The 17051-nt window shown below is 33.9% G+C and overlaps 1 protein-coding gene across 1 annotated transcript; it reads right to left on the minus strand.

The window, feature by feature from the left end:
- Positions 1-273: 273 nt before the first annotated feature.
- On the minus strand, positions 274-16809 carry CCDC67 (coiled-coil domain containing 67; the record flags this gene model as incomplete). The annotated part of the gene is made up of 8 exons (XM_009578139.1): positions 274-477; positions 2993-3079; positions 4122-4319; positions 5871-5976; positions 6605-6750; positions 10938-11150; positions 13607-13720; positions 16675-16809. Coding segments are annotated over 8 exons (1203 nt in total), but the record flags the coding sequence as incomplete, so codon positions are not given.
- Positions 16810-17051: the final 242 nt, after the last annotated feature.

The following is a 17051-nucleotide window of genomic DNA, read 5'->3' on the forward strand; positions in this document are numbered from 1 at the left end:
ACTTAAGCAGCACATAAAAAGTTTTTTAAGTTGTTTCATGTGACAAATATTAAAATAATGATCAAACATTTCTGGGACTTCACTTATTGCCAAATTCAGTTAGCCACCCAGAAAAATGTAGGAAATTCTTACAAATATACTAACTAGGTCTGATATTTATGTTGGTGGGAGATCTGAATGAACAGAAACAGAAAAAAAACCTTAATACTTTGGCCCAGTTAGATGCTTCCAAAAAACTTACAGGAAGTTTCCTATATGTGTACAATCTAAATATTACCTCTCTTCGTTTTCTTGCATCTTTGAATGGGTTTGGTAGCTGTGCTCTGTTTCTCCATATGTACCCATGCAACCCAGTACCGATGTTTCTGTGTCATTTTGTAGTTTAACATGACTATTTTGTAATCTTACATTCTCATGCTCCAGTTTGTGAATAGAAGCTGTGAAATTTCCATGTTCTTTGTTAGATAAATCTATACTCTGTGAAAGGAAATAAAACCATCATTAAATAGTTATTTTTTCCACAATAAATAGATGTTAGTATTTTTAACAAGCAAACACAAAACAATGTTCTATGCTAAAGAAAGACCTAGCTACCATATATAATCATGCAGCACTTATAGCAAACCAAGAGAATTGCCTCCAGAAAAAAAACACTGTAGATAAATGGAAAAGAAGGGATAACAGCCTCTATAACACAATAAAACAAATTAAAATTTCTCAATAAACATGCATTCAAAATATTATTGTTGTAAAATCATGGCTTGCTTTGTAAAACTTATGACATAAAAGCAACCATAACTGCTATAGCTGCAGACTGTATTGCTGTATTGCAGACTGTATTGCTCTCTCCAGTAACAATTTCACCAACAATAACAAGAAAAATTATAGAAGTTCATTACTACACTAGATACAGGGTATGTCTACAGGCACAATTTAATATCAGTTTCAGAAACAGTAAAGTAAAGCCACATTAGCACAGTGCTCTCCGTCTGTGTTACTAAACCCTGCTTCTCAGTTGGGTTAGCCCACACGGTATACAAGTCAAAATACTGAAAGTGCAACATGTGCACTGCGGCCACGGGCTAAAGAGACCCATCCATGAGGATATCAAGAGGGGAAGATGGAGATTAGCTCTGGAAGTTGACTAGTCAGGATACCCCTTTCCTTTCTTGTCCTATCACTTATTCCGTGAAGCCTATGCTGCACACCTGAGCTAGCTGATTTGGAACTACCTCTCTGCAGAATACTGCATTGCATTGTGTAAATACATTTGCAATAACAGTATACTGTCATCAACAGAAAATTCTCAAAAGATTTATCAGATTATACACAAAAGACTAAAAACCCATGCATTTTATTAAGTTGTGCTTTCATATATTTCTAGATTTACCTTATTCTTTTGGAACCCAGCAACTCATGAGTATTAAGGATTTGGTTCTTAGTATACTGCTAGCACAACTGGGCTCCTGCACCTCAAAGCTTGTCTATTCCTTGCATTAACTGGTCTGATGTCTCTTCCTGTAAACCTTGCCTTGCTCAGCTAGTTTTAGGGGAAATTCATGAGCCAAGCTGGCATGGAAGTGCCAGAAAGGATAAGAAAATTTAACATTTTATGCAAGGATGGGGAGCAGGGGCTCAGCTCCATCTCCCAAGTGGAGAGGAGTGGCAGAACAGAGGAAGGAGACTGCTAAGTCACCCTACCACTAATAACTCTAGAATCAGCAGTACAGTTATAATGGCATGAACCCCAACACTGAGCTGGCACAGCTACATTGCTTTTGAAATCTAAACAAGTAACCCTGCCTGATGATGCGTTACACCATACTGACTTAGGCTGGCACTAGTTTGAGGGTTCTTTGTAGTGCTCTACTGTACTGTACAAACACATCTGTAAAAATCTCTCCAGTTCCTGCAATCTTAATATCAAATACCTCACAATCTTTCATGTTTAGATCCTCACAACACACTAGTAAAATAGGAAAGAATGATTAAGTCCACAAACACATTGATATGTGTAGTGATCTTGGTGTATCTAGTAACTGGATTTTACTTTGTTAAAATTTAACAAACACGTGGTATCTACAAGGATTCCTGTCAGACAGCTCTTCTCAATCTTCATGAAGAATATCACTGTAGAGGAGAGCTAGACATGCACATCATCTATGTTTCCACAATAATATATCATATATACAAATACATGTATCCATAATTTTGTATATGTATGTATAGGTAATACATCACTGATAGACATATATGCTATTTTAAGGGTGTGGAAAAATTTGATATTCTTTCATGCATTTGTTAGTCTACAGTAAGACAATTAATAGGCTACAAATCCCCCAAAGATGTATTTACTGCAGTATTTACAAGCAACTTTCCAGTGTTTTTTCTAGTGATAGATACAATAACTACAGATGTTCTGTCAGCAAGGGACGTTTTGAAGCTTTTTGTGGAAGGCAGCATACATAATATTTATAATATCCATATAAACTATAGTTCTACATGATATTATAGCACACTTTTTATGAATTGAGCTTTAAATATCCCCTGTTTGGAGAAAAATAAATACTAAACTCTGAAAATAAGCTGGGTGGGGGGCAAAATGTGTCAGTTTTTTACACTGTTATTTAAATATTGTATGAACAAAGGGGTAGAAGAGTAAAAAAGGGATATATTTTTGTATCTGTAAGAATGATGACTGTTTAGAAATAAATATTTTCGGAAAAAAAAGGCTCCCAGAAACTGTTTAGTGTCTAGACAGTTACTGAAAAATTTAGCTTACTTCCAGTTTACTACAATTAAGGTCAAAATTATTCCCATCTTCAGGCTGTGTGTGAATACCACTTGGTTTTGATTACGTCACACACCTTATTTTTATTTATTTATTTATTTTACATAAGCCAGAAATCTCTAAATCTGCCATGATCTCAATCTACATTTACAATAAATACAAGTAACTGTTCTGCATATTGCATAGATTAAAAAAAATTACCGTGCAACTTTTACACTCCTGGTTTTCCACCATCTCTTTTAGATGTGTGTTTTCAGATTTGATAACTTTGTATCGGAAATCCAACAACTAGGAGAAGATTCAGTTCTTAGTTAAATACGAGAATATTACTGTTAACTTGAAATAACGCTGAGTATAGATATATGTAAGTTTAACTTTACAAAATACACATAAAGAATTATGAAACTAACTATAATAATTTTTTTTTAATACAGCAATACTGAAGCAAAAAGAAGGCTTAAACCACCTATAAAAGATATACAAATGCAATGCCTCTGATTTTATTTACCTTTTTGAAAGAATAGTCACTTAAGAAAATAAGGGAGTTCACATGCAGTTATGAGATACAAAGAAGGACAGATCTTGCAGGCCACTAAAACTGGATGAAATCCTAGTCATGAAGCCCAGGAATGACATCCACTCTTTCAGTGATCAGTGACGATTGGGAATATGGCCTGGTAAAGAGTGCCATACAGTAGCAGACATCTCTCATTTTCCCAAACACTAACTTTCCTAGTGTCAAAAGTAAAGTATTACTTTAATCACAATTTTCAATATGCAGTGACCCTCTCAGAAAACTCAGAGATACCCAGAAACCTCTAAATATGAAGGTTCTTTTCGTTTATAAGACTAACTAATGAAGATAACATACTTGTTTTTAACACTGAAATTTACCATTAAAACACTGGTATCTTACAGTTTTCAGCTTTAAAATTACCAGAATTTTCTAAGCACATTTGAAACATTCTTCAAAAAGCTTTAAAAAAACCTGAAAAATTAGGAAACATTCTAGATAATCTACCAAACAGTTCTAATGATAAAGCACATATAATAACAACAAACTGGAAGTTTTCAAGATCTTTTTTGCATGTTAAAATGGTAACTACATTTGATGGTCAGAATGAATTGCAATTTAGATGTACAGTTGACATTTACTGGTGCTTTCTTGTTCCAGTATCAGTTTGGCTGCTTTAGTAATACTTCACAGATATTACAGCACTGCTGATGAAAGCTACAGCAAGAAATGTAATGTCTTGTTTCACAGATAATGTATGTCATTGTCAATAGTGTGGAGTAAAATGATCTAGGCTGGTTTTGCCTGCTTGCATACCTGTTGTTTTGCTAACAATTTGTCTTTTATCTCTAACTCCATTTTTAACTGTCTTTCCAGAAGACTAGCTTTCTTCATGATAGTTGCTATAGTGATCTCCTTCTGATGAAGCTCTTCTGTCAGGTCAGAGATTTCTGTCTTCATTCTTTCCTGCTCAGAGCAATGGGACTGCTCCTCTCGATAAAGATGGTTTCTTATCTGTAGCAAATATGTTTCAAAAAGAAAAAATGTTGTGCAGTAAATATGATTGCATCACTTACTACCTACTATTGACTTTTTTGCTGTTGCTTCCAAGACACCAACTTTTATAACCAAATCAGAGATTTTTGAGCTTTTATAATAAAATGTCTTCATGAGTCAGTGCACATAGCTTTATTTTTACATCTTTTTTCAACCATTGTGTTTTCATTTGCCTATTTAGTATTAGAAATGAACAAAATACAAGGCATTTAAATTAACATTTTAAAAGAATGTAATAAAAATGATGTTAATTTTAAGAATTGGAATTTATGGCAAGGAATATCCAAGGAAATATCCATTCAATAAACCTAAGTATGATTTACTTATATTACTCCTAAGTTAATTTAGGTTTAAAATAAGTTTAATGCAGCCTAAATTAACTTGGGAACAATATAAATAAATCAATCTAGAGACTCTTTAATGAGAAACTATGTTAGAAATAAGAAGTATATATGGTAAATCACTTTATGAGAATCTTTCCTGCCATTATATATAAAATTTAAGGTCAAACTTTCTGCACTATCTGCTGTGCAGAGTTCTCCAAAGAATCAACACAAAGATTGTTTTCATAATCTTTCTACTACAACCAACAATTCAGTACTGATAGATTTTTGTATTATGTAAGAAACAAAACTACAAAAGCCAGCATAACAACCTTTGAACCCATTTTAATTGTTCCTCACAGTACTGTACACAATCAGTAGCAGATGGCATTTCATTTTTATTTATGCAAACTACACAGAAATACTAGAATTGTAAACAAATAAATGTAGATGTGAAAAATCTAAGAGCTAGATCATGACTATCATGCCAAAATTGCTGCATCCAAGTCAGCTGCATCCAATTAGAGATATTCCTGCTTACATTGCTACTCAGCAAAACCACAACTTGCCTGTAAGAGGAGTTCTGAGCATCCTCTGCTCCCAAAGTGTTTTGGCCTGCCAAGCCATATGCTATTCCACAGTGCCATGCCACTACTGCACTTCTGAAATGTGCAATGCAATGTGATGCATAGTTCAAATGAAAGAGCACTGCCCTAGACCATGCAGCAGGTGACTGATTAAGCCTAGCTTTGTGTGGGTACCTGCCATAGTGACCTATATCAGCTGATCTGATAGCGTATCTTACATCTGAGACCACCTACAAACTACTACTTACCTCCTATAGCCTGTGAATTACTCATAGCCTTGGAGAGTTTATTACTTGCAAGGTATTATCTGAATCACAGTGATGCTTAGGCATGGTCTCTTCCATTATTTCAATGAAGTAGCTAGCTCTGTTGTTAGTGCGCAGAATCAGAACGTCAGCTGTACAGCTATACGGCTACCTCGAGAAATGCAACCATATATGAAAACTTTTTCATATATGAAAACTTCATATTCTCCTAAAGCCACAAGTTATCCTCCGGCTCTCTTCTACATATACACATACCCAAGGTCAGTACTCTGATCTCTTTTTAAAATCCCATATTGCAGTTAAGATCTGGAAATACTTAACAATATGAAATACCTTGTTTAGCTCTTCTCGTTGGTGTTCTTGACTTTGTGCCAATAGTAATAACTCAGCGTTTTTATTTTCTAGTTGCTCAGTAAGTTGTACACAAGATGATTGATGCCTTTAAATAAGAAATAAACAAAACATGAAACAAGCAGAACGTTCAATAACCTTTACCTTACAGTATCCTCTCCTCAGCGTAGGACTGTTGAAGACCTGCTCACTGATGAAAAAAAAACAACCAACCAAAAGATTTGGCCTAAACCAGGTTCAATCTTGGAAGATATCTAGATATTAAGGACAACGCAAGTGTGTGCAAAAAGAATCCTGAAATGTCGTGTAGAATTAGTACTTCATATAATCTCAAATAGCTATGGTAGATTAGATAAACCATAAAAAGATGAACATTTTACTCAAAGGAGGTTAGGGAGAATCTTAATTGCACTACTTCCAAAGTGTTTTAATGCTGAGAAAATGAAAGGCACTGTAAATATATAAATAGAAATAAATTAAATGCATTGATTTGCAAAGATCTAGGCAGCATTAAAGCCTTTTAACAGAGCCTGCATCCGTTGCCTGCAATCTTGTAATATATAATTGCTAATGAAATTGTTTATTGTAAAATTGTTTAGAATTTGACTTTTGAATCCAGAGTATCTTTTTAAACAGACTTAATTTAAATCAAATGTAAGAAAAGTTATTAGCTCAGAAGTACTTGTTAATTTAAATATTGTCTTCAACATACATACTTTATTTGAATTTCCTGCATATCTTTATACTCTCTGATTTTCAATAATTCTGTATGCAACTGTTGGCATTCCAGTTGTATCCTTCTCCAGAGAGCATCCCGTGACTGCAGCTCATTTCTCATTTCTGAAAAGCCTGCCTCCAAGTTCTAAAGAAACAAGCAAATATATAAATAGTTAAATAAAATAAGACAGTAGCTCAAAATTCTGTACTTCAACATATAATTTTCAATACCTGTATAATTTGTATGAAAGGACATACAGGCTTTTATTTTGAGTTTCATTTCTGAAAAAGGCATTGTTTTCATGTCAGTTCCTTTCTCCAGAAATGTCATCTAAAAAATCAGATGCTGAATATTCTTTAGCTCTTGCAATGTTCCAATGCATCTGTCTCTGAAACTATCATAGGAAACATCATTCAGAAATTCTTTATTGTACTAAATGCATCTGTCGTACATAGTGGGCTTGTTTCAGCGGGTTCTGCACTCTCGAACATGATTCACATGCAGGAATTAGTGCCATAAGTAACTTGCATTTTCTATTTTCCTAATAGCATTTCCAAATTTATAAGCTTGAAAAGTACAAGGCTATAGAAAGGCAGGATTAAGTACATGTCTTCATTAAACAGTGCCTGGAAGCTTGGAGCAGATACATCTAGACTTTAGTACTTAGATAAGGTGTGTGCTCAATCATCTCCAAAACTAGTTCTATCTGCATGGAGCTAATTGCTTATTTAATGAATATCACAAAATTTTAAGCAATCACAAAAAGATTTTTCTTAGTGACTCCACAAATCTTGTCTCTATTTTACCTTTAATTTCTGATTGATAATGTGATAGACAACCTGAAGATACATGTTATATTTGGCATCATAAAATCTGAATTCTCAAAAAAACAGAATTCCCCCAAAATATACTGAAAACATACTAAAGATAACAACTTGGAAATATAACCCACAAATAACAAAAGTAGCAATAATAATCAGATTCTTGCAATAATAATATCCAGAAAATACTTATTTCCTCTCACCCAACATCCAAAAGCATGTTCCAGATAAAAAAAAAAGGATTTTACAAGGATGTTGGTCCATTGCCATTAAAACTATTACACTAAAAACACTAGTATTGTTCATAATTTCTTCATTTTATTTTAATATAGTTTCCATGTTTAAAAGCAAAAATAAAGCCTTTAAACTTTCAAAAGACAACTGGAATCCAGAAATGACACCGCAAGCAAGGAACTTCAAAGGTTTATTTTCCTTAGAGCCTCTTACTAGAATGACTTTCCTTCCAAGAAGCCTGTGGTTTTCCTCTGGCTGAAAGGGCTGCTGAAGACAGATATGAAGCACTTTTACATTTTTTTATAGGGACTGCATATACAGATTCATTCATCTTATCCTTTGTTAAACTAGGGCTTAGAGAGCTTTTTTAAACCCTGAAATGCAAGTCTGGACATATTGAAGTGAAATAAAGCTTAATGAATTGTTAAAATTGTCTGCAAGACTTGCTTATGATCACCTTCATGATTTCAACATTCAAGAAATAGCCACAATTATTTTATAATATATGAATCTGGGGGAGGGTTACTCCTCTGATTTCATTCTGGGGTGTATAAGGGGAATGAATGCTGCACAATTGTGTGGTGGAAGTCATATCATCTGTGGCAGACTGCAGTTATCATACATATTTGCATAAATTGTATTTTTTTCTGTGAATTATAATAATAGCAGGAACAACAGCAGCCACAGCAGCAGCCACAATAATAACTGAAACAGAACTTCAGGTCAAGAGTTTCACACATCTCTTCAAAAAATCATTTATATATGTATCACATTATTTTAGGAAATATCTATTGCATCTAGTTAAAACACCAAAATGAAAATTAATTTTGAACCAGAAAACTTTAGGGTTTTTTTAGAAAATATCTAATGAAATATAACTTTCTAAGAGTCTGTTTCAAGTTGAAAAATTTACCAAATCCTCTCTTTTCTTTTGTGAAAAGTTTTGCTTCAACTAGCTTGCCGTGTGTGATATCAAAAGGAAGTCTCAAAAATTTCCTGATCAACTCCTGTTCTAATTCTACTCAAAGCTGTTCAACCTTTTTAATACAATTATATGCTGTATTTCTATGTAAATTATTGTCCAGCAACTGACTTAATGCAGACTTTCCAAGAACCAAGCCTCCTGTGTGATGTTTTCAGACTGCCTCTCATGGCTGCAATTAAGTTTTCAGACCATTCATAAGTTAGAGAAATAGTCTGCAGTCTTAGTTTGGATCTTCTAAAGTTCGTATTTTCTGTACAGCCAACAAATTGGTCTTCCATACGTTTCACTTTATCACTGTTTCCTTGCTAATTAATAGTATAGAGAAATATTTAGAAGCAGACATGAAATGGGCATAGGCATAGAAGATATATGAGGCACAATTCTACACTTGCTGCCATTGCCATCAGCCTTCTCCCCAGCATGATTCCCATCTACTCCTCCCTCCTTTACCTACATCAGGTCCAGCTATTCCCACCCTCCACCTAGCACTCTGTCACACAAACCTGCTTACTTCTTCTGGCTGACAACAGGCCTTACACTTCCTTCTTTCTCTACAGACATTCCTAAAAAAATATTTTCTCTGAGCTACACAGTTTCACCATACATTGACTTTACATCAGTGTTTCCCCTCTGCAGCTATTTGCAAATGTGGCTTTTCTAACTAACATAGCAGTATTCCACACCACCTGCACAGTTATTCTGCAACTTTCTGCCCTTTAGCTCATAGTGTTATGTACATCTAGCTCCACTTCTACTTAAAATGTCTTCAGTGCTTCCTACAGCTCCTGTATTCTATTCACAGAATTCCAAAAATCCTCTTGCCTGAAGATTTTCTTAAAGGCTACAGCACAATGACATCTACTCTCTCCATCATACAGCATCTATCCACTTGCTCCAATTGCCATAGAATAGAACAGAACAGAACAGAATAGAATAGAATAGAATAGACTATTTCAGCTGGAAGGCACCTACAACGATCATCTAGTCCAACTGCCTGACCAATTCAGAGCTGACCAAAAGTTAAAGCATGTCATTAAGGGCATTGTCCAAATGCCTCATAAACACTGACAGGCTTGAGGCATCGACCACCTCTCTAGGAAGCCTGTTTCAGTGTTTGACCACCCTCTCTTGGTAAAGAAATGCTTCCTAATGTCCAGGCTAAACCTCCCCTGGAGCAGCTTTGAACCATTCCTACGCGTCCTATCACTGGCTACCAGAGAGAAGAGATTAGCACCTCCCTCTCCACTTTGATTTGTCCCACTCCATATTCTAGTCCCACTACTTTTGATGGCAGCATTTTTAACAGACCCCAAAACAGAGGTTTTTGCTTGCATAACGATAACTTGCATACAGGCAAATAACTCAGTGAACTGATATGCAAATGAAATGTATAGACAACACATGTGCTAAACTTGGCTGTTCTGACAACACCTGAAATTAGCCTCCACCACATATATGTTAATTCCTATGAAGTATATTGCATATGAAGTTATAACTCTGCAAGGTTGTCTATAAACAGAAATAGATTATTTTTCTCCAGAAAGAGTTGAAGTCACTGTAGGCCACTCAACATATTACTGAACCTTGAAGTGCTTAAATAAATATGCAAAAGCATAATATATATATGTTACCAGAAAAAAATAGCAATGAGAATCTCATTCCTGATCTGTTTCAATCATAAGTAATAAAAAAGGCTGTAAAGATCTTGTATTATCTGAATCTTGTCAGAACTCATTTATCACGACCAAAAGAAGAGGTCCAAATGGCTGTCTTCATAGATCAGTGCTACATTGAAAAACAGTACACTAGGGATAAGATAAAAACTGATGGTTCTTCATGTGGCTGGCAACTTAAAAATTCATTGACTGCAAAATCTTCTCTCAGTAATAAAGTATATCATAAACTTTTCTACATACTTATTTACTAGCTATATGGCACAGTGTACAACAAGGTGTAAATCAGATAAAGAGATTTCATAGAAGTCATTTATACACAAGGAACGAGGCTAAGTTCCTGTAGATGCTACGGATACAGGAAAGTTATAAAACCCTAGATAAACAGACAAGAATAAAATATACTACTACATATCAAACATATTTCTGTTTTCTCTTTAAGTGTTACTCAAAAAATTCTACTGTTCACAGCTCATTCTGTGTTCCTGCAAAGAATATACCTAATGTACAGATCTTTTATATAGGCATCTCAGTACAACTTTTTAAAATATACTCCTAAGTAATTAATGCTCCAACATTAATTCCACAGTCATCGTGAAAAAGAAAAACTATTACTACCTGGCACTGGTTTTGGTACATTTTTAGATCCTCCCGGAGTTTCAGATTTTCCTCTTCTAGTTTATTCTTGTTTATTGCTATTTCATTCACAGTTGCCTTTAGCTTTTCAATAATCAGCTCATCCTTTTCACTTTCGGGCTGGCCATAGGTAATTACCTCTTCTTGGTTTTGTTTCTTATTGCTTATTTGGAATTGATAATTCTGGGTCTGCTTCTATAAAACAAGAAAATCTTTTAAATGAAATTCAATAATTATATGTAAATTGTTAGGACCAAACCATTACTACTAAAATCATAAAGCTATTTGCATTTTCACTAGTACTTGCTTAGAAAAGATGGCACAATTGGAACAGTTTGCATTACTTCTCTAAAGGATACTTCCTTTTTTTTAGTCTCAAGTTCTTTGCCCTCAGTAAGAAAAACGTTTCAGAAACTTTCAAGGGCACAGAATTTTTTCAAGGATTTTTCTCCTCTGCTGTGTATTTTCCTAGCACTTAATGTTAATTAGCCCCAAATGTGAAAAAGGTGATTATGATGACCTACTCAAAGCAGTTACCTATAAAAAATAATTTGAGAGAAATTTCTTCTTTGATTCATTGAACTCAGTAGGAGTTGTGGGTGTGTGTGCCTCAGGATAGATATTAACCTTTGACTAGAGGGCTAGCATTACATAGTTCATGTATAAACAGCTCAGTTACTACAGTAACTGTACTTCTTTGATATCATTATCCTTAAACCTGGGGAAGAATCAGCACATTCTGCAGAGTCCCACGCTCTATTCAGTTTCTTGTACTAATTAAAATCCTAAACCCAAAACTTCAGAAAATTGATATTGCCAGTATTTGTGAATTCACAAGCATCGTGAAGAAGCATAATTACTATGGTAACTTTTTTGCTGTTTAAAAAATTATCCACATGAATCCCTCTACTGGGAGATTAACAAGCAGCAGTAATCTTTCAGAAGACTGAGAATTAGCTGAAAAATGACAACAAAATATAACCTGGAAACCATGTATCATGTGCAGATACCAAGCTGAGGAAGAAAATGTATATTAATAATAAATAGGGTTACAAATACCATATTTCATTGATAAGGACTGCAAAAAGGCATGCTTTACACAGCTTTTGATGTCATTGACTATGTTCCCATAATTTGTGTTGGCTGAACACCTAACTAGAACTGACCACTGGCTGCATATCAAATAAAAAGCCAAATAAATTTGCAGGTAAGTTTAATTTCTATAGATAATAAATTAAGGTCTTCCTGACATCTAAATTATGGAGACTGACACACCAAAATGACAAAGCATCCTGTGAAAAATATAGTCCAGCTGGAAATCAAAGACCTCACAAAAGAGGAATTTGAGACAAAGACACAGGACCAATTAATGCTTTTCAAACAGTTAAGGGGTAATAGTCCATCAGACTTCTATTTAATAAACTAGTCGGTGTTATGTTACAGTTGTGAAGAAAATTGTCTTCAAAGAAAGTTCACTGATGGCAGTGATGTAAGCCTCAACAGAAAAATGTGGGTGATCACCTTGAGCACTATATTTTGGCTTGTCTAACTATATAATCAACATGCATCAGTCAGTAGTTTTGTCCAGTCAAAGCCTTGCTTTTTTAACACGTTTGTATGGAAGTTCAATAGTTGCAATATAATGCTTTCGGCATCTAGAAACAAAACTTAACTGTCATCCTTGGAAACTCTGGATATAAATAAAGAGTCCCATAGGAATTGTTAAGAAAGTGTTTCACTAGATTAAGATCCAAGGAGCTTAGTAACAATGGAAAACGGGATTACCAGTCAGCAACATAATTGGCTTCCCCTTACTTAATTTTCAAGCTGTCTTGTGGCCCAGTTAATTTGTAAGTTATTTTCTAATTTTTTTTAGAGTAGCATAGCTCATCGAGACGTCATTAAATCAATATTTTGTTCTGGATTGGAAGGAATTAAAAAAATAAAAATATGCTAGATCAATATAAAAAAAGTAATAAGCAAATTAGCAAGTAAAAAAGAATGACAAAGTCAACCAAAGACTGATTGGTAACTTGAAAGCTGAAAGATATGATAAAAAAGGGATAAGTGATCTAACAAACAACTCCAAGTGTGATTTTGGAGTAGCGTGCAGAAATTCAGAAATTCAGAAATGTTTCTGCATAAATTATATTAATGTATATTTATGATCTTCAAAAAAATGAGGGCTATCTTAGATTTGAGGGAACTTTATATTTGAGTCAACATAGTAATGGCATGTTTTACTTACTCCGTAAGATACTTTTCAATAACTTGCCATCACAATTAAATGCATATTAGTAAATAGCATAGAAGATAAAATTATCTCCACAATATACTTTAAAAAGTAAAAAGGAACATGCACTGCTTTTTGCAGTTTTTTTTAATCAGAAATATTGTAATTTTTATCATGATACATATTCATTTTCTCATTTTAATGAGAAAAATAAAATTCAAATAACTACATATCATTAGATCTTTCAGTATGGGTCTGCCTTACCTAAAGCAATGTATTCACTACCAATATATCCATGTACTGTCAGATTCACTATAAGCTTAGGGGTGTTCAGATTTTTTTTTTAAATTAAGTTAAAATAACTCTAGCTGAGCTAATAGCTCATTTTCTTCCTAAAGCAGGAAGGTAGGAATTTTACCTGAAATAAATTACATTTCTCGGACAATAATTTTTGTTGAGCATCTAAATAAATGAGATAATTTTGGCAGATTTTCCCCTTCTTATCCCATTCTCTTGATTTTGCCTTAAATTCCTGAAAGACAGCAAAACAAGGCTAGTAAACACAGGGAAAATAACTTTTTCCTTAATCTAAATAACTTTGTAATTTGTATAGTTCTAAGAAAAATCTGTTTTTTTAATTAATACATAATCATTCCATAATTTTGGAAAGAGGAAAAAAAGAACAATGATATAAGTCAGCCATCCAGCCATGCCCACCAGAAAAAAATCCAGTCTTAAGGGCTGTTAATCTGAAAAAATTGGGGAGTAAACATAAACATTGAATAAAAATGATAAAATATTTTAAATCGCTTCCATTGCTGTAGATCTTAGAGTTATGATTATAATATACCCATTTTATTGGAGGTAGTTCCTGTGACTTTAAAGTTATATCAGTGTCAAGTACAGTAGTCAGCAGGGAATCAAACCCTTGATATTCACACAAATGTTTTGAGTGCTTGCTTTTTTCTTTTTTTTTTTTTGAATAAACGGGACAGCAGCAACTGTGAATAAATTTTATTTCTTGCTCTCTTTACAATTGCTGCTTCTGGTTCTGAGTTCACCTAGTTTAAATAAAAACTTGTTTAACAAATTCAATTATATCAGATTTATCTAATACTGGTTTTGTATTTGCACTTATATTCCTATTTACAGTATATTTGAATTTGCTCTTAAATCATACCAGATCTTACATGTTCACAACTAGACTTTAAAGGCACTACCTTACAAAATAAGTAGAACTCCAGTTACTAGAGCCATTGCTCTTTTAGTTTGAAGAATTAGCAAAGAATTAGTGAAAAGTATAATACTTACAAGCTGTTATGAGAACTTCCTTTTTCACAATTAAAATGTTGATTCCAAAAAGATAGATGATTTTTTATAATTATCCTAAACTAGCATATTCCCCAAATTTAAAAAAATAAGATTTTATTTGCTACTGAAACAAAATCGAATGCTTTCCAACATGGATTAATACAAATCTTCTCTTATAGCTTTCCTAATATCTGCTTTGGCATTTTAAACCAATAAACATCTTCCCGTGTTACAAAATGTGATTGATACAAATGGAGTTTCACACTACTTAATGAGGACTGCAGGTTCAAGGCCTTACTAAAGCACTGCTGAACTTAGTAGATTTTCAACACAGTAATTATTTCCTGAATACTAGAATTTGCTGAATATATTCCAAGCACTCATTTTTCATACTGCATAATTAATCAAATTATAGCATTGTGTTACAATATTTTCACATCTTAATCTTGAATGACGTCATTCTCAAATTAGCTGGATCAGACAGTTTCACAGTAGTGATATATTTAGTCAACGATAGATGTATAACCCATTTATTATTCTTGTAGTAGCGGATGTTGGCAGCTATGCTGCAGTACAAAGCATAATAGCTTTTCTGATGGTAAGGACTCTTCCATGTGGAAGAGACAGCAACATTATGTAGAGCTAGGATGTGTCTAGGATGTGTCCTATTATGTAGAAACAGTCACATGAAGGTCACAGAAGTTAGTCCTGTATCTTACAGAATAACACAGAAGATAGGCAAGCCCAAAATAAATATTCTAAAACCCTTCTTAATTGCAGCATAAGTATGAAAGTACTTAAAAGCTATTAGATCTTAAATTTTTGATTGCAAAGTTCTCAAAGTGTCTAGATAATCTGTATCATAAATCTACATAAATCTACATCATAAACCTGTAAGTCTTCACAATGCTTAGCAATCAGGCAACTAGCTCACACTTTCAACTGCTATTCCTCTGCTTACTTTCCCTATGGGACCCAGTTTAGTAAACTCTTGAAGCACACACTACTTTATTATGCTCTTTACAAAGGATGGCCAGAGAAAACGTAAATTTTTTTTGTGATACTTTTATGCTTCATCAGGAAGACTCAGTTTAATAATCTTCTCTCCAGACAGAATCTGAACCAGAATATTCCCATGTCAATTTTCTACCTAACAAACAAATGTTATTTTTCAACAGGCTCTGGAATTCTTCTTTTTGAAGTTGTTTCACTTTGCACAGGATACCAGCAAATTTATTGGATAAGCAAAAAAGAAGAAGTAAAAATTACTACAGCTAGAGATTACATCGCTCAGTTATAAGAAATGAGACTGGATATCAGTTTCTGCACCAGTGAATGTAGCCAGAAGAGTATTTGGGGAGAAGCCACCACTTGGAGGCACACTCTCTATATGCCAGTTCTCTGTGCTGGCTAACTCTCCTGTTGGCCCAATAAATATTTGATTATTCCACAGATCACAAAGTAACTTCTAACTCTGAGAAGTCAAGTCTGGGAATTATGATCAGAAATCAGCATCTTCCTGTATCCAAGAAGAAGTTGGCTAAAATCCATTCTGCGTCCAGAGGGATAGGAAACATGACTGAATCCTGTCCTCAGCATCTCATAGTATCCAGCCCCCAGTCAGTATGCTGGATTCTGTAGAAAGTATTTTTAAGTGCCTAATCCTTCCTCATGTGTTACCTAAGGAAACTAGGTACTGAGGTCAAGGTTGTGGATTGCCTCAGGCACATGGGTACTGACAAGATATGTGTATAACAAACACTTTTCCAATCCTAAATGCTTTTTCTATCTAGCCCTACATGGTTGAAGTTGTCTATAAAACTTGAATTAATGGTAGGTATTATGTGGCAGTATCCTGCATAAGAAAAAGGTCTCATGCCTCAACAAATTATATTATCCAGTGCACATATATTAATCAGGAAAAAAGTAAAATTTATTTATTGCTATTCTTATGAAGAAAATTATCTATACTAACTCATAAAACTACTAAAAACACTAATAAAACTTGGATAAAAGAACAAAAGGTGAATATTAAACTATGCACCTTTTCTTGCCAGAGTAAGAAAATTATGTAATTTTTGTAGAATTATCAGGAAATTGAAGTTTACAACTGTAAACCACAAATTAGTTCTAAAGGCATATTAAAATTAGAATATAATAATAAAGTATTCTTACCTCCAGTTTCTTGTATAAATTACTCAATTCAGATGGTGTCTCTAGGCTTTCCTCACATTCTTCTCTACTTTCAACCTTTTTTTGTTTTAGCTGATGTGACTGTAGCTTTTCATAACTATGTGTCAACTTTGAAAACTAGAAATGAAAGCAGAGTTGAATATGCAGAATCTATCAAAGATGACCACATGGCCAAAGTATTCTTTAAACTAGAGTAGCCAACTGCAGCTTCAGCATTCTAAATATTTAATCAATGTAACAAAGAATCAATTAATAAAGTTTTCTTAGAAATAAAGAAGACTAAGGTCTCATATAAACGTTAACTAACTGTTCAAACGGGTTCATTTGACAGCTACTTAATTCTGCTGAAGTTCTTTATG

Source organism: Fulmarus glacialis, unplaced genomic scaffold, assembly GCF_000690835.1.
Source record: "Fulmarus glacialis isolate BGI_N327 unplaced genomic scaffold, ASM69083v1 scaffold48375, whole genome shotgun sequence".
Taxonomy (NCBI): Eukaryota; Metazoa; Chordata; class Aves; order Procellariiformes; family Procellariidae; genus Fulmarus; species Fulmarus glacialis.